This window comes from Symsagittifera roscoffensis, chromosome 9 (genome assembly GCF_963678635.1).
Source record: "Symsagittifera roscoffensis chromosome 9, txSymRosc1.1, whole genome shotgun sequence".
NCBI lineage: Eukaryota > Metazoa > Xenacoelomorpha > Acoela > Convolutidae > Symsagittifera > Symsagittifera roscoffensis.
The window spans coordinates 11,539,963-11,563,977 of NC_087070.1; the positions used below are offsets into that span (position 1 = coordinate 11,539,963).

General features: G+C 34.8%; 2 protein-coding genes across 2 annotated transcripts; both read left to right on the forward strand.

Moving 5' to 3' along the window:
- Positions 1 to 1,530: 1,530 nt before the first annotated feature.
- Positions 1,531 to 11,263, forward strand: LOC134853978 (E3 ubiquitin-protein ligase RNF10-like). The gene is made up of 11 exons (XM_063870010.1): positions 1,531 to 1,963; positions 2,058 to 2,424; positions 2,891 to 3,087; positions 6,094 to 6,312; positions 6,542 to 6,741; positions 6,965 to 7,276; positions 7,762 to 7,957; positions 8,306 to 8,608; positions 9,272 to 9,519; positions 9,777 to 9,969; positions 10,762 to 11,263. Exons 1-11 carry the CDS (start codon positions 1,807 to 1,809, stop codon positions 10,827 to 10,829), a joined length of 2,460 nt encoding a protein of 819 aa, XP_063726080.1. The 5' UTR covers positions 1,531 to 1,806; the 3' UTR covers positions 10,830 to 11,263.
- A 9,181-nt stretch (positions 11,264 to 20,444) lies between these two features.
- LOC134854718 (gamma-interferon-inducible lysosomal thiol reductase-like) lies at positions 20,445 to 23,799 on the forward strand. Its single transcript, XM_063871074.1, has 4 exons — positions 20,445 to 20,498; positions 20,754 to 20,912; positions 23,163 to 23,243; positions 23,638 to 23,799. Exons 1-4 carry the CDS (start codon positions 20,445 to 20,447, stop codon positions 23,797 to 23,799), a joined length of 456 nt encoding a protein of 151 aa, XP_063727144.1.
- Positions 23,800 to 24,015: the final 216 nt, after the last annotated feature.

The window sequence follows — 24,015 nt, forward strand, 5'->3', positions numbered from 1 at the left end:
GCTGCGCTAACAACAACTACGAAATAGAGATTGGAAAATGACAACGAGTTACAGAGTAACAGAGAACACTCCGAGTTGCAAATATTGTGTCGCTACAATAGTTGCAGGGCCGTTGCAGACAACGGTGAAGGGTGGAGGACAGCCTTCTGGATTAAGAGGAAGTCAAGATTAGCGAGCTTGATTCAGTGGATTCAAGAATCCGGAAGGGTTTCGGGACTGAAACTTTTAGCTTGTTATATAGACTTTTAGCTTCTTGTCATGTCCTGATTTGAATTTAATTAACATCTAGATTCATTTTGATAAGGATGAGAAGCTAGGAGTTGGGGGAAAGGGTTGATCCATCTTCGATGGAGATGATGATTTTTATCTACTGAACAAAAACAATAGTAATATAATAAGTAGTAGCCCTGTTTTTAGGAGTGACCTCGTGGTCTGGGGATACTGAGACCCAGCCATGAGATCACTATTTTTGCATGTAATCTAGTTAATTTGAGTGTTTTGACCGAAGCCGAAAGCAGTAACGTTTTTGTCGACCCGATGTTAGAAAGACCACCGAAAAGTACTGGTTTGGTAGAGACGGTGAAAAGCATGCAAAGCTCTGTTTAGACGCTAGCCAGTCGTCTTAAGACTTAGTTTTGTCTTCCGTCGATATGTATCTTCCGGGCGAATGTTACAATATGTAGTGCCAATAATCAGCTATGCATCGTCTCTTTGGAAACCATCTAAATCTGAACTGGCACTCACTGAGAAGGTTCAACATCGAGCAAGTATCTGGATATTAGGCACAAACAACCTTTCATATAAATCGCGTCTTCAAAGACTTCACTTACTACCACTGTCCTTATATCATGAAATGCATGTAGTTTTACTTTTTGCTAGGATTATCAACTCGAAAACTGACATTGATTGGGAGAAGTATGTACAGATTATTGATACAGGCATAACAAGATCTCACGCAATACCCTTTTATACCAGCAAATGCTTCCGACTGAAAAAATGCGAATCTGATTTTTGACAACGAGCATGTTCACTTTCAAATATATTAAATAGGCATCTCAACCAAGATGTCATCAAATCAACGCAATGCAAAGAAGAACTGACAACTATCTACTGGCGCTACTTCACTGCGAAATTCAACGAAAACCCCTCCTGCACCTGGAGATTATGCTGCGACTGCACAAACTGCATCAATACTGCAAAACTGAATTTCTATGAGACTCAATAAACTGAAAGTGACAGGGAAGCAATTCCCCTGGAACTTATCCTAAATCCTTCATTATTATTATTATTATTATTATAAAAGGACTTAAACACTTGTCATCTTCTTTTATCATTATCACTTCCATATCTAAAAAATTCCAAGGATTTTGACTGGAATACATGATGAAGGGACTCATGACTGTAACCTCGGTTACTATGATACTTTTGACCTGATTACCTTTAAAAAAAAATCTGTACGTTCTTCATGAACGTAGTTCAAAGTACGCCTTGCTAGTAAATTTTTGATGTGTAGCTTTTCTTTTCAGATACGGACACGTTAGTGTCATCTGAGGTGCATATCTTATTAATCATCATCTCGCGTAACATCAGGCGAGAACACAGTTTGCTCGTGCGACAAAGAAAAATTTCAGTTGTCAGCTTGTCTTTTTGATAGACAAGCTTTTTCCAAAGAAGTAACAGTCTAATTATTCTACAAAAATATCTCCAAACAAACGAGTTAAATTTTTCTTTTATTGAGTCAATTGGTAATAATGCAGTGCTAAACAACCATGAAAAATTGTTGTCGTTATATCAATCAATTCAGTGATGAAAAAAGTCTCAAAGAAGACACTGATGGCATCAAAAGGCGGGAACAGCGGGGTCGACAGTCATTCGAGCTCGTCCAACTCCTCATGCGGGACTGTGGCAATTCCTAGTACTAGCGGATCTTCGGCACAACTAAGTGGCGGAAGCACCGCCAAATGTGAGTTCAGTATTTTTCATAGCAATAATTGAGGTAATCTTCAGCATTGCATTTTAGTTATTTTCATGAGATAAAAGTTCTGTCCCTTGCGTAGGTTCGGAGTTTGGAAACCGAAGACCGAAATATGGAAACAGAAACAATGGTGGAACGGCAGGAACTAAGTTCAATTACAAACAGCATATGTGCCGGACTGGTGGCAACATTTCAAGTGGACAGAAGAAGGGAGCTAATGGAAATCAAGACCAAGAAATTCTAATCGACAGGGAAACTGAACTTAACAATGAAATCGAAGGCATGCGGATATCTAGGAAGACCAATTTGTCGCACCTGCTTAACTTCAAATTTGCAAACAGCGCTAATCAAGATTATGGGGATGACTATGGAGGAGGGTATTTGACTCAATTCATTGCAAGAGGGCCGTACAAGAAATCATACGACAAGTACCAGTTTATACAGGCCAAGTATGTACGAAATAATAATGATTATTGAATGGTACGTTGTTAACACTATTCAATATTTATCCAGAAGGTTTCGAAAAAGAAACTTATATATGTTGTCGTCTGATTACACAAGCGCAGCGTAGTTTTTTGATACCAAGTTAACTTTTCTAACTCAAGTCGCAAATGAAAGTGTTCAGTTATTTGCTGGCACTTTTGCAGCAATAACACTGTATCTGATTTACTTTTGCTGCAGAGCATTATATCCTTGTATTGGTGGCTAGTGTTTGAAGATTGTCGAGTAACAATTGCGCAGTTTTTAGACGAGCGATCCTATATTTTAATATAGCAGTATGAATGTTTGTTATTTCTACCCTTTCTTTTCTTGTTTCACTTTTTGACTTTGTTTTTGCCGCTTTTTTGCTTGCTAATGATTTCCTGCTCCGCCTCAGTCCGAAACTTTAGTTTATGAACTTTGTTTTAATTTTAGTTGTAAATTCCAAGTGGACGAATCATGTGAAGAAATCTACTCGCCCGATTCTTTCATTGACTGGGAGAAGGTGGTTGAAGTGCAGCTGTTGACGCCGGATTTCGCCTACTGCGCCATCTGCCTGGAGCAGCCAACTGCACCCAAGATCACCAAATGCGGACATGTTTATTGCTATGCATGTGTACTCCAGCTTTTGTGTTAGTTTAATAATCCAATTTACCGATTTCAATGATTACTCTTGCGAGTGCTAAAGTCTTGTAATCGGGAACTTTTTCCCATGAACAACATTTCTTAAAAATTGTTTAAAAAAATGAACTTGCTTTTTTTCGAACCTATACAATTTCCAGGCTCATTCCCACTTGGTCTAGAGGTAACGCGGTTGCCTTGCACCCTAAGATCTGGGGTTCGAATCCCGGCTAGACCTTGTTTTCCAGTATGTATGAAATAGATTTTTTTTGAAGTGACGGAAGTTAGTTTGTCTGCTTACGTTTTTTCGGCTTAGTTGCTACATTTCGGATGTTGATTTTTCATGTGCTGTAAGAAATTTTTATTTTAGTAGCAAGTGTTGTTGATTTACTCATGTAATATGTACACTTTTTAACATTGACTTAATATATTTTTTTTTCACTGAAGAGTTAAGTTCGGCTTAAATGGTTTCGGCTTTTCCTTTATTTGTTTAATGGCCTATTTTTGTTCTGAGTAAACGACAAGAATGGCTTCTTTTTTAAGAAATATTTGATTTCACTTGTGATGTAACAGTTCAAAAATTTAAAAATAAAGCTCTCAACATTTTTATGACAACTGTTATTGCATTTTTTTCTGCTTAAAGGGCGTCTACCCTCTTACTGTCGGCTCAGTGGCCGCTTGGTGAATAACGAAAGCTAATTTAATGCTGCCGCTCTGTGAATAATAAAAGTTAGTTGAATGTTTGTTGTTGTTTCTCTTTTTTTTCGAAACGAACTTATAATTTTTGCCATAAGCAATCATTTCGAATCGGAACAGGTTTTCCACGAGAAAACTATTTTCTTTTACTTTATTTTTACTCTAATTTTTGTTCCGACTTTCGTATATCATTCAAAAGCTATTGTTGCCCTGAGCTTAAATTTGGAACGATATTTCACCTGTGATCATTTTTCGTAAAGTTATTGGGGTTTATAGATTGCCATTTTGGCCAATTTGAGACAATTAACGCGCGATGTATTTCGCGCTATTAACGCGTGAGTGAGATTTAATCCCTATTAGAAATCGTTCCAAATTCATTGAAGGAAGCTTATATGTCATAATTGGTTTGTTAATAGGAGCAAAATTTATCAATTTGTGCTTAATATGGCGTGTGTGGTGATGTTTTTTTTACATTTAAGTTTTTCATGTTCTTGCTGCTCCATAGACCTTTAAAGGCAGTCGGAACATTCAGGGCTGTGCCTTGATAGGAGCAGTTTTGTTACATTTAAATTTTTCATGTTCTTGCTGCTCCATAGACATTAAAAGGCAGTCGGAACATTCAGGGCTTCGCCCTGATACGAGCAGACTTGTTTCAATTTTATGATGGAATATTGTGGCCCTAACATGCTATGCTATGTGCAAAGCAGCGGGTTACCTCAGTTTTCAAAAGAAGAAACTGTTGCGAGGTATTAAGAGTAATGAACGCAGTGAAGATTCTTATATAAGTCTTGGTGATTTTTTTTCAGGAAAATATCTTAAAATAAGCCTCAAATAACTACAGATGTTCATTCATACATATTGATGCCTTTACGAATGCACTTTGGTATATATGCACTTTTTGAGTTCAATTGAAATTCATCTGCTGAAAGTGACATTAAGAGCACTCTCCACATGCGAATGGGGGAAGTGGCGCAAAAAAAAAACGAAAGAATTCTTGTTTCGAAAGTGGAATTTAATTTTTAGATTTCCAGTGGATTTTAGATGATCCAGTTTTCTCAAGTTGGGTTAATGTTAACAAAAAAGCTCCAATACTTAATGGTTCCAGAAATTTAAAGGGTATCTATTTTTTTCTTTGAAATTCGAAAGTTGAGATTGTTTCAACAAAGTCAGTGTTTTTTTAATGTTTTCTTGCGTTCATTACTCTTTTCTTATCTTCGATTGGCTAAGTTTGGATTTTTGACGCAAGTTTTTTTGAAGGCATGCTCAAAAACCCTCTGAAATTGAGGTTCTATCGGAGGCGATGCAAGTTCTGCAAATAACTGCTAGTATTCCTTCAAATTGCTTTATTTATCTGCCAAGATAAATGTGTGTTTCAAGATAGGCGTCTGAAAATTGGCGTATGCCTTGACGTCAAAAATATCCGATTGTATATACATTCATTAGGATTCCGGCCTGTCAATGGTCAATATGTCTGTACTAATAGCTTCCTTTTTAGTTTTTGAGTGACATTTATGGTAATGGTAGCATTGTGAAAAGGAATTAGTTTCGCCTCATTGTTGAAAATAAATATCAGTTGCTATAAAGTATCCACGTCACATCTTTATGCCGAGCTAAATTTCGATGCTCAATTTTGCTAGATGTGTTTTTGTAATGCTCAAATCCTGCTCAAATTAGATATTAGGTTTATGAAACATGTCTCGTCTTTGAAAATGTAGTCTAAAATACTTCGAAGAATTTTCGGTAGATATAAATTATAAGTGTTTTTCAGTACAAGTACTGCCGTATCAAATAAAAACACTGCATCTATTTTTCTACTCAGCATTGGAATATTGAGAAGATGGAGTTTTGAAAACGTGACCGTTTAATTCATAAAGTAGTTGAAACTTGTTAAATAGTTCATTTTAATGGTCTTAAACCGCTTTGGTATTTCTTTGATCTCCAGTTTTTGTGACAAGTTTAGTGTTTCATGGATATGCAAAATCTGCGACGCATCATAGAAAAGCGGTTTTTCGGGTGTCACGTTTTTAGAATGCGGCTTAGCGATGAAAAAATAACGACAACTTCACTCTATGAAATAAAAGACAAATTAGAACTTTTTTCATACTAGTTAAAAGACTAGGTATTGATTAATCAGGAATTGATCAATCAGGATGGAGATAGCGATACTAACGAATGTAAGAATAAAAAATAATTATTTATTTCGTATATTTGTTCGATTCTGATTGGATAATACAGTGTTTGTCTACTTCATGATTTGTCTTTTTTATGGTTTGTATACTTTTTGCTACGTATCCGTTAAAATTGAGGTTCAATATGTCCAGGTCTTTCGGAGAAGAAGTGGGCCAAGTGTCCGATCTGCTTCGACGCAGTCTCCGAGAAAGACGTGAGGTGTGTGAGGAGTCTCAACATGAAGCTGTTCAAGATAGGAGACACCATCTCACTCCGACTCATGACTCGACTGCGCAACTCGATCAAAGTCACCCCCAAAGTGTCGGACGTGATAAAGCAGCAGGATGGCAATGCTGACTGTCAGAAACCAGGTATGCTGTTCGAAAGAGAGGTTGTTGTTTTTCACTACTGAATATTTTTGTGTTCCAAAAAACAATGCATGCTTGTTTGCTGCGGAACTTTAGCTACAGAGGTATTATATTAAAAAACGAATTAAACCAGTTAACGTGGCAGGACATTGCAAAATACAGATGATATTGTGTTTTTATTCAAAAGAGTTATATAAAACTTCGATTGACATTATCAAATGTTTTTTTTTAGAATCCGAAGGTGATGTTGGTTCGAAAGCGGATGCCTCTGCAAACGTATCTCCGTCGGCGCCTTCGACAGGTGTCGTGTCCACTGGAGCACATGTAAATCTGGACAAAGTGACCAAGTTAAATCTGGCACAACAGGTTGCCTTTGTCTACAAGCCAGTGTTGGATTGTCTCAAAGTCAGAGCTTTGGACGATACTAACGAGGTAGCCTACCTTACAATTTTCACGTTATATAACTCGACGTTTCGAAATTATTCACATCACACCAATAAACAAAAAAAATACTTATAGGCGCTTTATCTCGAATAAATGGTTTAACAATCTAATAAGATAAATGGCGCAAAAATTGGGGTTCCATCGCGGAGAAAACTTACTGATTTTTTTTGGCGAAGATACAAAATATATCAAACATCACATTTTGTTGCAGGAGGTCGAAAAGAAATTCATTGATCTCGCCATAACGAAAACAGAACAAACTATTGTCGACATTGAAACGAAGATTAAAGAGCAAGACCACCAGGACTTGCAGGCCGAAAAAGATGAAGAAGTTCCATTGAACCCTCTGCCTCAAAGCAAATTTACGACAAAATGGGTGAAGGAATTGGGTGCTGTGGGAGATAGTGGAAATAGTGGGGGCGTCGGAGGGGGAGGAGGAGGAACTGAAAAGTACCTGTTCTATCAGAGCGAAGATGGTCAAATGATTTTCGCGAATGCATTTACCATCAAGTGCATGTTGAAGGTTAGATGGAACTAATTGAAAGTATATCCAGAAAATAATTACTGATGATAAATACTAGGTGATAATTTTAGAAGGATTCCTATTTTGTAGAAAAAGGTTCCTGAGGTTGGCACGATAACTTGAAGCAAAATTACAAATTCTATAAATCATAAAATTGTTCCTAAAATTTGAGATTTAAGGGCATTGTTTTTTCTTTGAAGTTCGAAGTTTTATCAGAACTGTTTTCAAAATTTTAGGTTATCAAACAAATTTTTTCAAAAGTTGATTTTTTTTCAAAACAAAACTGTATATTTTTTGTTTTCTTACATTCATTGACACTGCCTGTTGGATAAATTTTTATGAACATTTTTAATTATCAATTTTTGTTTTTTTTAGACTTCACTAGAGATATTTAATATATATTAAATAATATTTGCATTTATGTACAGCTAAGATAGTGCAAATAGAGAGTGACTCCATTGGCTTATATTTGCTTCGTTCTACAGGAGTATGGATCTCTGGACAACTGTCCCCCCTTAGTGAGTGGCCAGATCGTGGACTTGTGTGAGGTGAGGGTGGATGAGTCATTCCGCTCCTCCCACCGCTTCCTCGCCCACCTCCCATTGGCTACTGTTGTCACTTTTGCAGAATTGGATCTCAGACCCCCAGTGGTGTCGAGACTCACTCTGAAACACTTCGCAGGTTGGCAATTGAACGCCATGCTGCTACAACCGTTGCTAAAAATCTCGTTTGACGGCTTCGTATTACAGTATTACAAAAAATTTTTCGAACAAAGCTTGATTGCTATGATATGACGTGATGTTTGTATATGACAAAAAAAACAGTATCGTTACCATGCCGAAATGATTTATTTTTTTCTATTTGATAAAATTTAATAATTGCTAATTCAGCCGTGGAAAGGTTGATAAGGCTATGAAAATCTTAACAAGGTTGGCCATCTCGAGGTGTTAGGGTTCTATGCCGCAATAGGAATGTTCGCATTTCGAGATACAATTTGCTTGTAATGATTCGCTCAAATTCTACTTTCAGAGGAAATTCGACTGCGAAAGGAGGAAAAGGACCGGAAGAGAAAAGAGGAGCGAAAGCGGGAGAGGAAAATCAACCGGGAGATGGAGCGGAAGATGTATCCTGGATATTCACAGACCAGCTACGAGCCAGAAGATGAAGATGAGTTCAACATGCTGGAACAACTGAAGGCGATCGAGGAGAATTTTCCATCCGTGTCTGGATCTTCAGGAGGGGGAGTTGTGGCAGAGGGGAGTAATCAGAGCGTGAATAATGAAAGGGGATCACCTAAGGCTGCAGAAGAGAGGAATAAGGAAAATAAACCAAGTTAGTTTAGGTTTTATAAGTTGAAGATAAATTTGGATCCTAGTAAGTTTTTCTCAACACTCTGAAAATGAGTGTTTGCTGCAATTCATTGCTGCCTTCAGGAGACGCAGTCTATGTATTTTTTAGTTCTGTTTTTTAGAGTCGATGGACGTCGCCGTGATTTTTTTTCAGGAAGACTTAAAGTTTGCTCACGCTCAAATATGATTTTTCGCTTTTTGACTTTTGTTTTTAGTTATTTTCCTTCGCTAAAAGGAAGGCAAACTTCACAATCGAACTGCAAAAAAAGGTAAAGGTCAGGAAAAACTTGATCAATTTCTGCAAAAAAAGGTAAAGGTCAGGAAAAACTTGATCAATTTCTATTTTCGAAAATGGAATTTAATTATCAGATTTCCCATTGGAATAAAAAAAAATTTGCCTATTTATCCAGTTTTCTCAAATTGGGCTAGTTTTATCAAAAATAAAAATCAATCATAAATTAATCTAGAAATTCAAAGAGCCTTAAGCCACTCATTTTATCTCTGGATTTATAAAGTTGCGGGTTTTTCAAAAAAAAAACAGTCAGTTTTTTAAAATTATTTCCTTGCGCTCATTGACATTTTTCCAACTGTCTGTTTGGTTATGTTCGATAAATATATAATCTTCTGAATCTAATTTTAATCGCAGGAACTTCAGTTAGCGATGTGTGGGATAGCGGTGAAGCCATAGGTAGTAGTGACCTGAACAGCTCGTCCATAGGAACCACTTTCCCAGGAGCTCAGTTCACCTCATTTGCAGACATGCTTCTATGTGCAAGTCCACCCAGTCAGTCAGCGTGGCCTGTAGCTAAACGTAGTAGCGGTGCTGGACTGACTCCAAGGGCAGTTAGTGAAGTGCAAAGTAGACAGGGTTCGTGTAAAATGACATACGCTCAGGTGAGGAAAAGTCACGTGTATGATTCGATCATTGTGTGATTAGTGCGTCAAGGATCACATTGCGTGGACGACAGTTCGCTGACAAATTTTTGATTTGAGTCGGTTCGAAGGTTTAGTGAAGCTAGAAAAAAGTAATAATAAGTACCTCCTTTTTGCCTTAAGCACCTAAATGTGTTATGTTAACTAATGTAAGCGCATATGTTTTGATTAGTGTTTGTTTTTCACATTTTGAATTAGTTCTAGAATGTTCGTTTAAGCGAATGGAGGCGATGGAGAAGGAAGAGGAGAAGCATGGAGAGTCACAGCAGCTGCTGTTCGCTTTCGATCACGTGGACTCCTCATCTTTGTCTGTTGCTGATCACGTGGTGGGTGGAGTAGAGCACCTTCTAGCCCCTCCGTCCCACAATGACGCTTTCAGTATGGCCTTCCAACAAGCACTCTTCAAACAAGGCAAGAGCACTGTTTTTATTAAAAATCCGCAAATATTGGCTGTCTATGCACGCATGCACATATCTTGAAATATAAACTCAGTTTTAAAGAGGAGAGCTATAATTTTGTGAATAGATTAAGAGAGCTGAAAAGAGCTAATAATTAAACCTATCGTCAAATTGAGCAAATCAACAAATCGCATTTTTTGTCTTTTGTCTAATTAACATTTGTTTAAGCATGTAGAGGTAAATTAATTCAAAACACCCGATTAGAATAAAATATTTGAATTCGGTTTGATGACAATAACGGGTGTTGTTATGTTATAAACAAGGATAAATGGTTGTTGTGCTTTTAGCACAGAAGGTTCCGGGCACAATTTAAGAGTGAAGAAACTCACAAAGAAATTTTTTTTAAAGTGAAGTTTTTTTAAATAACTTCATTTTTGAAAAAATTTCTTTTCCTTAGAATAAGCAGAATGAGAGTATATATTAGATATAAATAATGTATATTTTGAGTGGTAATCAAATCTGATCATATCATTTGTAAGTCTAGTGTTCCCTTTAGTCTGAAAAAAGCAAAATTTTTGACCAATTATTCTCAACACACAGCATTTTGAATTTTTTATTGGAATCCGAATTGCGACGATTATGCATCGTTCCTTCCCGTCAGTTAAGTAAAGCAACAAATAGTTTCCAAGTAGTGTTACATTAACTTCACTTGGAAACTAAGGTACGTAATGTTATATTCGAGGATGTGTCAGTTTAAAAATGACGAAAAATTGTCTGTCAAGTTTTGACGCAAATTTCGTTTTAGCTGGCAAAGAGAAAGGAAAGAAAAAGAAGAAAGGAAACAACAGCTTCAGCCATCTGAACCAATCCTAAAACTGATCGCAACTATCTAACATACGCAAGACTCGTGATTAATTACTTAAGTTAACTTGCTCACTCAACCATTATCATGACTTACTTCACCTCCTTAGAACCAATTTTCCCCTTTAAAAACTTGGTCCTTGTCTAACCTTCTTGGCTAATTGGGAATTTGAAATTGAATCGTGTAGTTAAATTTGACACAAAAAGCATTGCATTATTTTATTTTTTGACAATTTTATGGGAGGGGAATAAAAAAAGAGATGTTTTTCTGGATTAATCGGAACCTTGGCCCCCTAAATATCTTTGTTTTAAAACATTATGCGCGGGACTTTAAACTGTGACTCCAAACCTTAGATATTCCTTAATAGAATTGTAGCGTGAATTTATTTGCTTGTATTTTCCCATTTCTGTTAACTTCATTACTGGATTATAAAATTATCACATGAGATCTTTTGAAGTCTTAGTGGACAGTAAGGATTCACAATTAACAGCTCACTTTTTAGCAACACCAGGCTTCCTAAAAATCCGTTTTGATTCGAGCGAAAAGTATTTTTTCGTGTCGCTTTTTTGTTCTTTCAGGAAATCTAACTTTGTTCACGCTCGGATTTGCTTTTTCGATCTTTGACTTCTGAATTCTTTCATGTTCTGCCGACTTTCCCAGAAATTGACGGAATGTTTGTGCTCACTGTATTTTTTCATTAAAATTTCAACCTTTTGATTAGCTGCGCAAAACGCGATTTTAAAATGGTAATCTGAAAGCTAGTTAAACCTGTTTGGCTTTTGTCTGGACTATTTCCTACGCGTTTTGAAGAACTCGTCTTCGATAAATAAAGCGACAGCGCGAATTTTAACTTCCTATTTCATTTAAGTCTTAGGTAGCAAAATAATTTGACACCAGGTAAAAGTCAAATGGATCATTCAGGGTTTTGCCTTGATTTGGACGGTCTTCTGTCTGTACATCACCAGACGCAAAACAGGCTTTGCTAAAAAGTAGACAATTTAGCCTCTCGAACTATGAAACTTCAAATGCAGCAAAAAAAATGGAATTGAACTTTAGTTTTGAAATCGAGTTTGAGCTTTTAAATTTCCAGACAATATAAAACTAATTGTTAATTCTTTTTCTCAGAAATTGTTTTAGAAACAAGAAGTTTTTCTCAGAAACAAGAAAATTTTTAGAGTCAGTGAACAAAATTGTGGTGCTAATGATTTTTTGAACTTTTTTCAATAGAAAAATCTCCAGGCTCACATTCAATTTTTCGAGGTTCGACTATTTTTTTCAGTTCGGTACTTTTTCTTTCTTAAAGGGTAAAGCAAATTCCACTATTAAATTTCAAAAGTGTAGAGGTCGCGACAAAGTGATTGACCTTTAGTTAGGTTGAAAGCAATTGAATTTTAAGATTTCCCAGCAAAAATAAATTAACCTAATAATCGAAAAAAGTTTCAATCAAAAATTTCCAGATTTCAAAAAAGTTCGAAAATCTAGAAAATTGATGATTGACACTTTTTTTCGAAAATCCTGAAATTTATGATTGAGGGAGTTATAAGGGCATCTGTTTTTTACTTCTAGTAAGTCATTTTCTTTGTTTACTTGCGTCCATTGACTTTTTTCAACTATCTGTGTCTGATAAGTAACTAGAGGTTTTTTCATGTTAAACACTTTTCTGACTATTTTACCCGCGGATTTTTTTTGCGATATTTTGGTGCTCTAAATGTTTCATGTTTGTTTCATGTTTGTTCAATGTTTCATGAGGCTAAACAATATACATCACCACACGCAAAATAGGCTTTGCTAAAAAATAGACAATTTAGCCTCTCGAGCTATAAAACTTCAAATGCAGCAAAAAAATGGAATTGACATTTAGTTATGACATCGAGTTTGAGCTTTTAAATTTCCAAACAATATAAAACTAATTGTTAATTCTTTTTCTCAGAAATTGTTTTAGAAACAAGAAGATTTTCTCAGAAACAAGAAGATTTTTAGAGTCAATGAACTCAGTTGTGGTGCTGATGATTTTTGTATTTTTTCAGGAGAAAAATCTCTAGGCTCATATTCAATTTTTCGAGGTTCGACTATTTTTTTCAGTTCGGTTCTTTTTCTTTCTTAAAGGGTGAAGCAAATTCCACTATTAAATTTCAAAAGTGTAGAGGTCGCCTCAAAGTGATTGACTTCTAGTTAGGGTGAAAACAATTGAATTTTAAGATTTCCCAGCAAAATTAAATTAACCTAATGATCGAAAAAAGTTTCAATCATAAATTTCCAGATTTCAAAAAAAGTTCGAAAATCTAGAAAGTTGATGATTGACACTTTTTTTGAACTATGAAACTTCAAATGCAGCAAAAAATGGAATTGAATTTTAGTTTTGACATCGAGTTCGAATTTTTAAATTTCCAAACAATATAAAACTAATTGTTAATTCTTTTTCACAGAAATTGTTTTAGAAACAAGAAGATTTTCTCAGAAACGAGAAAATTTTTAGAGTCAGTGAACAAAGTTGTGATTCTGATGGTTTTTTGTATTTTTTCAGGAGAAAAATCTCCAGGCTCACATTCAATTTTTTGAGGTTCGACTATTTTTTTCAGTTCGGTTTTTTTTTCTTTCTTAAAGGGTCAAGCAAATTCCACTATTAAATTTCAAAATGTAGAGGTAGCGACAAAGCAATTGAATTTTAAGATTTACCAGCGAAAATAAATTAATTTAATGATCGAAAAACGTTTTAATCATAAATTTCCAGATTTCAAAAAAGTTCGAAAATCTAGAAAATTGATGATTGACACTTTTTTCAAAAATCCTGAAATTTATGATTGAGGGCGCTTTAAGGGCATCTGTTTTTTCTTTCTAGTAAATCATTTTCTTTGTTTACTTGCGTCCATTGACTTTTTTCAACTATCTGTGTCTGATAATTAACTAGAGGTTATTTCATATTAACAACTTTTCTGACAATTTTACCTGCGGATTTTGTTGGCGATGTTTTGGTGCTCTAAAAGTTTCATGTTTGGCTTTTGTCTGGACTATTTCCTACGCGTTTTGAAGAACTCGTCTCCGATAAATAAAGCGACAGCGCGAATTTTAACTTCCTATTTCATTAAAGTCTTAGGTGGCAAAATAATTTGACTCCAGGTAAACGTCAAAGGGATCATTCAGGGTTTTGCCTTGTTTTGGGCGGTCTTTTTTCTGTACATCACCACACGCAAAATAGGCTTTGCTAAAAAATAGACAATTTAGCCTCTCGAGCTATAAAACTTCAAATGCAGCAAAAAAATGGAATTGACATTTAGTTATGACATCGAGTTTGAGCTTTTAAATTTCCAAACAATATAAAACTAATTGTTAATTCTTTTTCTCAGAAATTGTTTTAGAAACAAGAAGATTTTCTCAGAAACAAGAAGATTTTTAGAGTCAATGAACTCAGTTGAGGTGCTGATGATTTTTGTATTTTTTCAGGAGAAAAATCTCTAGGCTCATATTCAATTTTTCGAGGTTCGACTATTTTTTTCAGTTCGGTTCTTTTTCTTTCTTAAAGGGTGAAGCAAATTCCACTATTAAATTTCAAAAGTGTAGAGGTCGCGACAAAGTGATTGACTTCTAGTTAGGGTGAAAGCAATTGAATTTTAAGATTTTCCAGCAAAATTAAATTAACCTAATGATCGAAAAAAGTTTCAATCATAAATTTCCAGATTTCAAAAAAAGTTCGAAAATCTAGAAAGTTGATGATTGACATTTTTTTTGAACTATGAAACTTCAAATGCAGCAAAAAAATGGAATTGAATTTTAGTTTTGACATCGAGTTCGAATTTTTAAATTTCCAAACAATATAAAATTAATTGTTATTTCTTTTTCACAGAAATTGTTTTAGAAACAAGAAGATTTTCTCAGAAACAAGAAAATTTTTAGAGTCAGTGAACAAAGTTGTGATTCTGATGGTTTTTTGTATTTTTTCAGGAGAAAAATCTCCAGGCTCACATTCAATTTTTTGAGGTTCGACTATTTTTTTCAGTTCGGTTTTTTTTTCTTTCTTAAAGGGTCAAGCAAATTCCACTATTAAATTTCAAAATGTAGAGGTAGCGACAAAGCAATTGAATTTTAAGATTTACCAGCGAAAATAAATTAACTTAATGATCGCAAAACGTTTTAATCATAAATTTCCAGATTTCAAAAAAGTTCGAAAATCTAGAAAATTGATGATTGACACTTTTTTCAAAATTCCTGAAATTTATGATTGAGGGCGCTTTAAGGGCATCTGTTTTTTCTTTCTAGTAAGTCATTTTCTTTGTTTACTTGCGTTCATTGACTTTTTTCAACTATCTGTGTCTGATAAGTAACTACAGGTTTTTTCATGTTAACAACTTTTCTGACAAACCTGTACGAAATTGAAGTTACTTTGCTAGTGAACCGTAGCATTTACGAGGCTAAATTACGAGACTGCTTCCTACATGGTCTAGAGGTAACGCGGTTGCTTTTGCATACTAAAGTCTGTGATTCTGGTCCCGGTCGGAACTCTTTTTTTCAGTATGTACGAAATCTAAAAAAATTTCCGGGAAAAGTTAGTGTCGGTCTGTCGGCTTAATTTTCATTTTTCCCTGATTTTTTTTTGCTTATAGGTATTACTCGGCTCATCAATATGTCTTTGATTTATACTTCAGAGACTTAGTTGCCTTTCTATTGCTTCAAAAGCAAAAAATGAGTGAGATGTTTTGAAAACCTCAGGTAGTTTCTGCTGCAAGATTTCAAAGTTATATAATTTATTTACTCAAATCTTTCTATTGGAACAATTTCATAAGATTTTTTTGTTGTTGGCTCAATTTCCCACTCGGTAAATAATAACAGCCTGTTTATTGCTGTTGGTTGTGTCTTTTGAATGATTTTATGCAAGCATTATCAAACTGGAATATAGACATTGATTCTAGGTGACACCTAGCTTAACAAAAACAGTTGAATCATTTCTGTAGCAACCAAACATGTTCAATTTCTTGATTCGAATTTAACTTGATTCAAATTTAACTACTGGCCGAGTGCTAGTTACTACAGGATAGTTTCAAGGGGGATATTAAACTTTTGAAAGTTTCTTGTTTGGTAAGTTTTGGTTCGGCTCAACTGGTTTCAGCTCAAAGATTGTCGGCCTTGTTTCCGTCCAGTTGCTTATTTGAGTTTCAAATGTCTTGCTTGGCATGTTTGCCTGGAAATTTTTTTGTTAAAAACAGGTATCATGAAAGTATAAGGGTTTTTTTATTTTTTTGACAGGCTTTGGAAAATTTTAATAACTTTTGCTGAAAAAAAAAAACAATTTTTCCCAAAAAACCTTTCTACTGAATTTAAAAAGAAAAGTATACATAGAAAGGCCACCTAAATTTTTGTGAGCCTGCACACTGTCCTTGTCTCTTTTTCCTTTTCCATTGGTCTTTAGCCTTTGAAAACATCTGCGGGGGAATATTTGACCGATAATTTCTTTCGTTTTCTCAAAAAGTAACCTGCCAAATCTGATTTTTAGGTTTCAATGATAAGAACAGAAGCGAAAAGCGCCCCTCAGTAAGCCGTTATAATCCAACTTTTTTTCGCAGAAAAATATGGCCCTCTGAATAGTCAAGTGTTTGATTTTCGACCGTTTTTAATTATTTTTCAAATTTTTCTCAAAAACTAACCTCCCAAATCTGAGGTTGTGGTTTCAATGGAGGTAACGGGTAGCGGGCAACTCCCTTGAATTAGCCATGGCATTCGCAACATTTTACACAAAAAAGTTCTCGTCCTCGGAGAAGTCAACTTTATGATAGTTTGAGCATTTTTTTCAAAAATTGTTGAACTTAACCAAAAAATACCATTCTATATCTGAAATTTTGGTTTCAATCCAAAAAATGGGTTGTGCAAAGCTCCATTGCTTCCAAATTTTTTATACAAATCAAATTATGGCTCTCGGAAAAGTCGAAATTTGGAACTGTTGACCGTTTTTTGAAACTTTGACTCGCCTCGAGAACTACCCGGTAAAACCTAGGTTTTTGGGTTTAATCGAAATTACAGATTGAATGAGTCTTTTCAAAACAAAAAATAGGATTCTCGGAATTGTCAAATTTCTAATTTGTTGACTTTTTTTTGGTCGTTTCTAGATAAGTATCCTGCCAAAACTGATATCATATGTTTAATCGACCCAGCAGGTTGTTGAAAGCTCAACTTTTTAATTTGCTACGCCCAGTTGCTAGAAAAAAATTGTGGCCTTTAAGCGGTAAAAGTTTTGAAAATTGGACCGTTTCTTGGAAGTTTTTTACTCGACTCGAAAGTAACTTTCCAATTCTCAGGTTGGGTTTCTGAATCGAAAAATACGGTTTTGAAAACCTACTTTACCTGCTTCGAAAAATATTACCTGTGATTAGCATGATTAGCAGAAAAAAGTTACTGATTTTTAAATTTTGATCATTATTATAGAAAGTTTTTGATTTTTTTTTATGATTCCTTAAAATCCGAGATAAAATTTTTCATTGAAAGGAGCGGTTGTGTGAATTTTTCCCGAAGAAGCGGCTACTCCTTACTTTTTTAAGAGAAAGAATAGGTTTTTGGAAAATTTTCAAAATCTCAAAATTGTTCACTCTTCTCACTTTAGTTGAGATACAACTAAGTTTTTAGGCATAGTCTAACTTTTGAAATTAGGCATTTCGTCCCTCATCAGTATAACAAACTCAAAAAAAATAAATATTTACCTCCAGTTTTAGCTGAGCCCTAAATTTCCTTCATCGAGACATACGAAAAGTTTGTTTCACCTATATTTTTGTTTTATACTTTCGTCAACGAACAGGCACTTTTTGAGCATATTTTAGTTTTAAATGGCCGCTCTATTCAATTTTTTTTTGTAAATATACCAGTTCCGGTTTCAGTGTGTCATTTTTTCAGTTTTCATTTCGACTCGTTGAACGTAGTTGAATTTTGTTTATTTTTTTTCAAAATTCAGTTCATTTCCATCGTTAAAAGGAAGGCAAACTCATCTTTTGATCAGTGAAATTGTAAAAGGCCCAAAAAACGTGATCGACTTCTAGTTTGGAAAGTGAATTTTAAGGTTTAAATTCCCAGCGGAATGAAAAACTTACCTATTTATCCAGTTTTCTCAAATTGGAAGTTTTGTAAGTTTTGTTTCGATGCTTATTTATCGTTCATTTGTTTTGTGTCTTGGCATTTTTGTGAGTAGAGTTCAAGACACAACCAAACCAAGTGCAGAAAATATTGTGGCTGGATTGGTTGTTTATAATTCATTTGCTCTGTTGTTTTGGCAATTCAAGAGAATAAAAAAACAGCGAGACTAAAAAATTGAGAAATTTGTTACTTCTTCGAAGTTTGAAAGCTTTGAAAATCAATCTATTCTTTTATTATTTACTTGAGTTCGTTGAATCGTTATAATGGCTTTATTTTTTGAAAGATCAAATAACTAACTCTTGAGGGTTTCCAAACAAAAATCGGAGTGATGATCATTTGTCAAAAGATCCTAGTTGAGTATTAGTTTATGTTGTGCATGTCTGCTTTTTTATTGCCCGTTCTATTCGAAATTTGCTTTTTTTGTTGGCTTTAATTTACCATGTTGCGTCGTTTAATGAGCGAAAAAACTTTTGTGTGTGCGTGTGTGTGTGTTTTGAGGAGAAACGTGACTTAAAAATTTCCGACAATTTTTCCGACAAAGAGTCTTGACAATTTTCAGCTTAAAGTGCTTCTGCTCAAAATTTTCTTGCTTTGTTACAGCTTTGCAAATTTTATTCCAATGTTTCTTTCAAACTCTATGGTCTTAGCACGTTTGTTCAAAATTACCTTTAGTCATTTTAGTTGATCAAGTTTTTTCCTTATTTTCGAATTTTTAAAGAAAGTTTTTCGACTTAGTGGCTTTCTTGTATTGTATTGCACGTGAAGCAAGTTTCCGCTTTGCGTCTGTCTTTACAATGGAAACGGTTTTTCTTTGTCTGTAAGTAGAAATTTTAAAGAAACACAAAACAAGGTATTAGATATTAATTTTTGATTTTTTTTTTCGCTGGTAGAGATAACGTAGTTATATGAGTCTATAAAATTTGAGCCAAATTTGTACATTTAATTAAATAATTACACTAAAAACTTACGTTTGTTGATCTATTTTAAGTAGCATAAGCAGTTATAAAAGAAACAACCGTTTTTTTTAAATTGCCCCCATTGCTGATTTGTTTTTATCATAGAAGCAGGTTCTATTATACTGAACTAGTACGGCGAAATGAAGCAGAAGGTTAATCAAATGCCATCTTTATCAAACAATCAGTGTTTTGAGCTACTAAATAATAGCCAGACTTTCATTATTTTCAGTTTTAAATTATTTTTGAGGCCAATTTTTCGCACTATTTTACAGATTTGTTTTTTTTTTCGAGAATGACAAACAAAACTTAATGTTGATTAGAAAAAACGTACAAAAATGGTGATAAACTTACTTTCTCCAGAAAAATGAACCTAAAATTTTACATGAACGTTTAGAGCAAATCAGATCTTTGCGATAGTCTAGTTTCGTTGAAACTATTCTTGTCAATAAAGTAGCTTAAATTTTCAGATGGTAATGAATAATAATTGGTCGGGATAATTGCTCCTTGAAAGATCCCAATTTCATCTTAGTTTTATTAGTAGTCCCGTTGTTCTATAACAAAAGTTTTTAATTCGTTTTCTCTTTGTCTCCGCGCTGTGATTAAGTAACGCTTTAGTTTTTTCTGGCTAGTTGTTTTCAGATGAAGATTGTCTTATTTTAATTGTGAAACCATTCACAGTTCTGCGATTTAAAAAAAACTGTTTTGACTATCCAGAAACAAAGCAAAGTTTATCGAACCCATTCCAGGCAAATTTCGTCGGTTGAATTTTGTTTTTGGTAGAATTGAGTTTTTGCTTATTGATGTCAATCTCCTACGCTTGAAAATGAATAGGTGTTTTACCCTTTGACCAACTTATGGTAAAGTTGAATTGGTTGAAAATTGCCATCTTCGCCAACGTATTGGACGTCTTCGTATTCTCTTCTACATGCAAGCCTTTACGCGCAGGAGTGTATTTGGATCTACTTAACAATCCCCCCTATTGTACCTACTAAAGAATATCCACCCCTATAAATGAACACGCTTCCTACTGAAAGTTCTAATTTTGTTGCATTCGGATTGGTAGAAAAATCGACCATTTTGATCTACTTAACAATCCCCCCTTCTTGAAAGGGGTGGAGATTGTTAAGCAAATCTGTCTATTTGATTGATTCCCTCGCATGTATATTTGCAAATCGAAGATTGAAGCTAAATAGTCGAAACTATGCATTATCAAATTCAATGCACTATGAATTTTCTCGCTTTTGAGGAACAGTTTCGAAAAAAAACCTTGAAAGTTGCGCGAATTTTTCTACCAAAAAACATGTTAACAGTTTACGTGTTTACTTGATCTGATTTTGTAGTCTTTGGCGTTGATTTGCTCGTGAGAGAGATCATTGTTCGGATTACGAGGATAGTTCACTTGTTGGTAAAATAAGCGGATGTTTAGAATCTAGCAAGCACATTGTTGAATTGTAAACAATGCGACTACGTGAACGGATATCCTTAAAAATGTTTGAGAATAGAAGACATTTCGTTGCTGAAATATTCAGATCATTAGAAAAAATTAGTTGAGCTATAGAGATGAAGGCTACAGCTAGAGTTTTGGCAAGTTGCCTTTTGGCAGCCACGTTCCAGGTTAGTGTATACTTAGAAAGTTGAATTCAAAAATCTTTTCAGAAAAAATTATCGATAATTTCCTTGTTTCTAGCCATCTTTTTGGTCAAAAACTTGTTTTCTTTATTGAGTGAAGTGAAAATTTTAAAAATTGATTTTGCTTCGTTTTTGCTTTTCTATGCGAAGAGCAAGTTGACGTTTCCGTTAATTCATGAGATTAATTATGATCTAACATGAATGTTTAATTTGAACTAATGACGAGTTTTTAATTTTGAGAGCGTGTTTGGAGCGTCCAACTCGACTGCGGATTTGAGCGTATACTTCGAAGCAGGATGCTACTACTGCATCCAGTACTTCAACACAATCATCAGGCCCACTTACCCTGCCCTGAAAACCATCCTGAACCTGAAATTATACCCTTGGGGTAATCAACAAGTAAGTCTGTCGGTTCGCCTCTAGAACCAAGTTTGTTCTAGAGGCATAAAGAGATCTATGACTAAATGGGTATACACATAGGAGAACAACTTGGGCCGATGTCCGCGACTTCAAGAAAATAGTTTGAAAGTTGCGCCGCATACTGCCTTCGACCGATTTTTGTACTCGCGTCGCGGGATAAAGTCGCGCGGCCCTGCCCAATGAGTCTTCGAGTCTTTTTGGCTTCAAAGATACAAGTTCGAGTCTCGACAATGGTTGACCGCTGGACTAACTTGGCCATCCTTTTCTATTGTTCGTTTCGTGTTTAGTTGCAGTGCACTGCACTCTTTCCGGAACTTCTGGAATTCATTTCTTCCTTGTCTCGATTCTGATTGGTTAATACAGTGTCTAAATACGCGGTTGTCTAAATACAGACCGCACTCCTCTATTAACCAATCAGAATATTAAGATCAGAAAGCAAACTTACAAACTAAAAAGTTATTTACTCTCTTGTCTTGATTCTGATTGCTTCATATAGTATTTGTCTACTTTTTAACGAGTTTGAACACGCGGTTGTCTACTTGCTGCTACGTAACCACTTTTTCCGTATTAAATCGTGAAAAATTTATTTGAATACACTGATTAGGGTTGTATTTGACCAGAACTGGATTTATAACATGAGATTACTTAAACGGAAATGAATATTGCCTTGAAATATACCGGAAAACATAAATCATGCCGAAAACTATCAGCATTTAGAATTGTTCAGCGTTGTATCAGCTAGCATAAAGCTCGAATAGCAAGAAACTTTTAAGACTCAAATGGTATCGACAAGCTTAAAAAGAGGAAACACAAAATTGAAGTTTTGTCAAAGTTACACACATCATACACGAAAAAATATGTATAAGTAAATCACAGTTTTTCGCAAATTTTATGATTTTAGCGGCGATCGGTGTCTCGCAAGTCATTACAGGCCGGGTGTGGTTGATTACGATTCATCTGTCTCGCAAATTTATTTCCTTGTTAACTGCTTTTTTTTCTCATTTGTTAAATTTTCTTTTTCTCAAAAAAGCAAGTTTCAGTTTGCACGTAGTATGACTGTTGTTTTGTATTTTTGAGAAATTAGACTATCAAAATTATGCTATTCGATATTTTTCACAACTTCAATTTTTTATGCTAGTCGAGCGGTCACTGAGTTGCTCAATTTATATTTGCTACAAATGGCCTGGTCTTAAGAACTTAACGGCCCAGAATCTGTATTTGTACGTTAGAACTGAAAATAGTTTTGTTTGAATCTGATTGATTAATTAGCCAATCAAATTTAAACATCGTGGTCCACTATGTAATCATTTCAAAATTTCAAGCACTTAAAACTATTAGCAGAAACAAAAAATATAGATTTTTTTTCTGTTGAAGCCTTTCTACTGATTTTTTCAGTCGAGGTTATTTTTCACTTGTTTCAAGAAAAGTTGATTTTTTGACAAAACTATTGTTTTTTCTTTCTGATAAATTCGGCTAATAATTTAGTCTACTAGAAAGGTTTGAAATGGCTGACTGTTTTGCATGAATTTGTTAGTTTAAAATTAGCCAATCAGATTCGGCCGCAGAAATTTCACTTCAATCAAGTCGTAGAAATTTTGATTTGGGACCGGTTAGTGCATAAGACAAAAATAATCAACATTTTTAAGTTTTTCATTCAATTTTTTCAAAAAAGAAATTAAATTTTATCCAAATGATAATAGAGATGTAACTGAAAATACTGGGTCTTTTTACTTATTCCGCCCAAAAATTAATAATTCAAAACATCTTGAACTGAAACAGTTTCGCTTCAATCTGATTGGCTAGACTTAATTAGCCAGTCAAACTTGAGCACCATCTCAAAATGTTTTGTTCACAATTTTAAGTCGACTACTAAACAAGCCGAATTGATCGAGAAAATAGATTATTTGGTAAACTGTTCAAATTCATTTGAAATAGGCTGCAGAGTTTCACCCAGACTTGAGCAAAACACAGAAAAGAGCTCCAAGCAAAAACTGACCACCTTCACATCTGCTCAAAGTTCGGCCTGGTTAGAAATCGGCTAAAGAATTAAGTTATCGCGGTTTCATTAACCAAGCCAATCAATGCGATCAGTGTTTTGCTCTCTGCATTGGTACATTTAACGCAACAAAATAGCAAAAGATAAAAATTTAGGTAGATTAAGTAAAACGACCCAAAATACTGCACAAATTTTAAAACTAAGATGTTATTATAATTATTTGATATTTTCAGGCTTTTGAGTGGAAGGGCCATGACCTGGATGGTTTCTCTTGTCAGCATGGAATCGAAGAATGCGCTTCAAACTTATTCATGGTAAATTACATAAAACAATTAGCTCTCTGAGTCATCTCCGAAATAGAAAAACTTCTGAAGGAATTTCCGATAGTTTATGACATTGAAATGCCAATACTTTTTACGTCGCAGGTGGTTTTTCCCATTTCTCATAAAAATGACTCATAAAAGTATTCATTATAGGATTTGCTCAAGTCATGATTTGTTATCCCAAATATACCCAAAGTTTTCGGGCTTAGACAGGCTGCAAGGCTTTTCATAAATCCTCTGCGAATCACAGAAATGCCAATTAATTATTATCATGATTAATTTATCACCGGAGCTTTGTATTGAGATTGATAATTTTGCAGCGTTTCTGATTGGGCAAAAATTCGACAGTTTTAACCTACTTAACTGTCGATATTTAATATTTCAGGCGTGCGCAGTGGCCGAAGTTGAGGATTACTCCAAGGTCATCGACCTCGTCATGTGCATGATGGGCTTTAGCGGGAATGACAAAAATTTTCCCACCTTTCAAGTATCATGGACATTCTGTTCAGATCAGGCTGGAGTTGACGAAGCTGCTATTAAGGAATGAATGAGTCTAATTAATTTTTTAAAATTCAAATAAAAGGAAGCTGTTGCCGAGCAAGAGGAACAGAATGTTCCGACAGAAGTAATCACTGCGATCAATTTTTTTCTTTTTTTTGGAAATTTCCTAATTCATAACTGGTTAGAAACACTTTAGCTTCAATAAAAACATAATTGCCTCATTCATGACTGGAAGGATTGTGCGGCCAGTCCTGAGAGAGGA

Excerpts from the sequence above, each read along its gene's own strand:
- LOC134853978 (XM_063870010.1), top strand. The coding sequence starts at position 1,807 with ATGAAAAAAGTCTCAAAGAAGACACTGATGGCATCAAAAGGCGGGAAC. Across the intron at positions 3,088-6,093 it reads ATGTGTACTCCAGCTTTTGT|GTCTTTCGGAGAAGAAGTGG; the intron begins GTTAGTTTAATA and ends CAATATGTCCAG. Across the intron at positions 8,609-9,271 it reads GAATAAGGAAAATAAACCAA|GAACTTCAGTTAGCGATGTG; the intron begins GTTAGTTTAGGT and ends TTTTAATCGCAG.
- LOC134854718 (XM_063871074.1), top strand. The coding sequence starts at position 20,445 with ATGAAGGCTACAGCTAGAGTTTTGGCAAGTTGCCTTTTGGCAGCCACG. Across the intron at positions 20,499-20,753 it reads TTTTGGCAGCCACGTTCCAG|AGCGTGTTTGGAGCGTCCAA; the intron begins GTTAGTGTATAC and ends TTTAATTTTGAG. Across the intron at positions 23,244-23,637 it reads GCGCTTCAAACTTATTCATG|GCGTGCGCAGTGGCCGAAGT; the intron begins GTAAATTACATA and ends TTAATATTTCAG.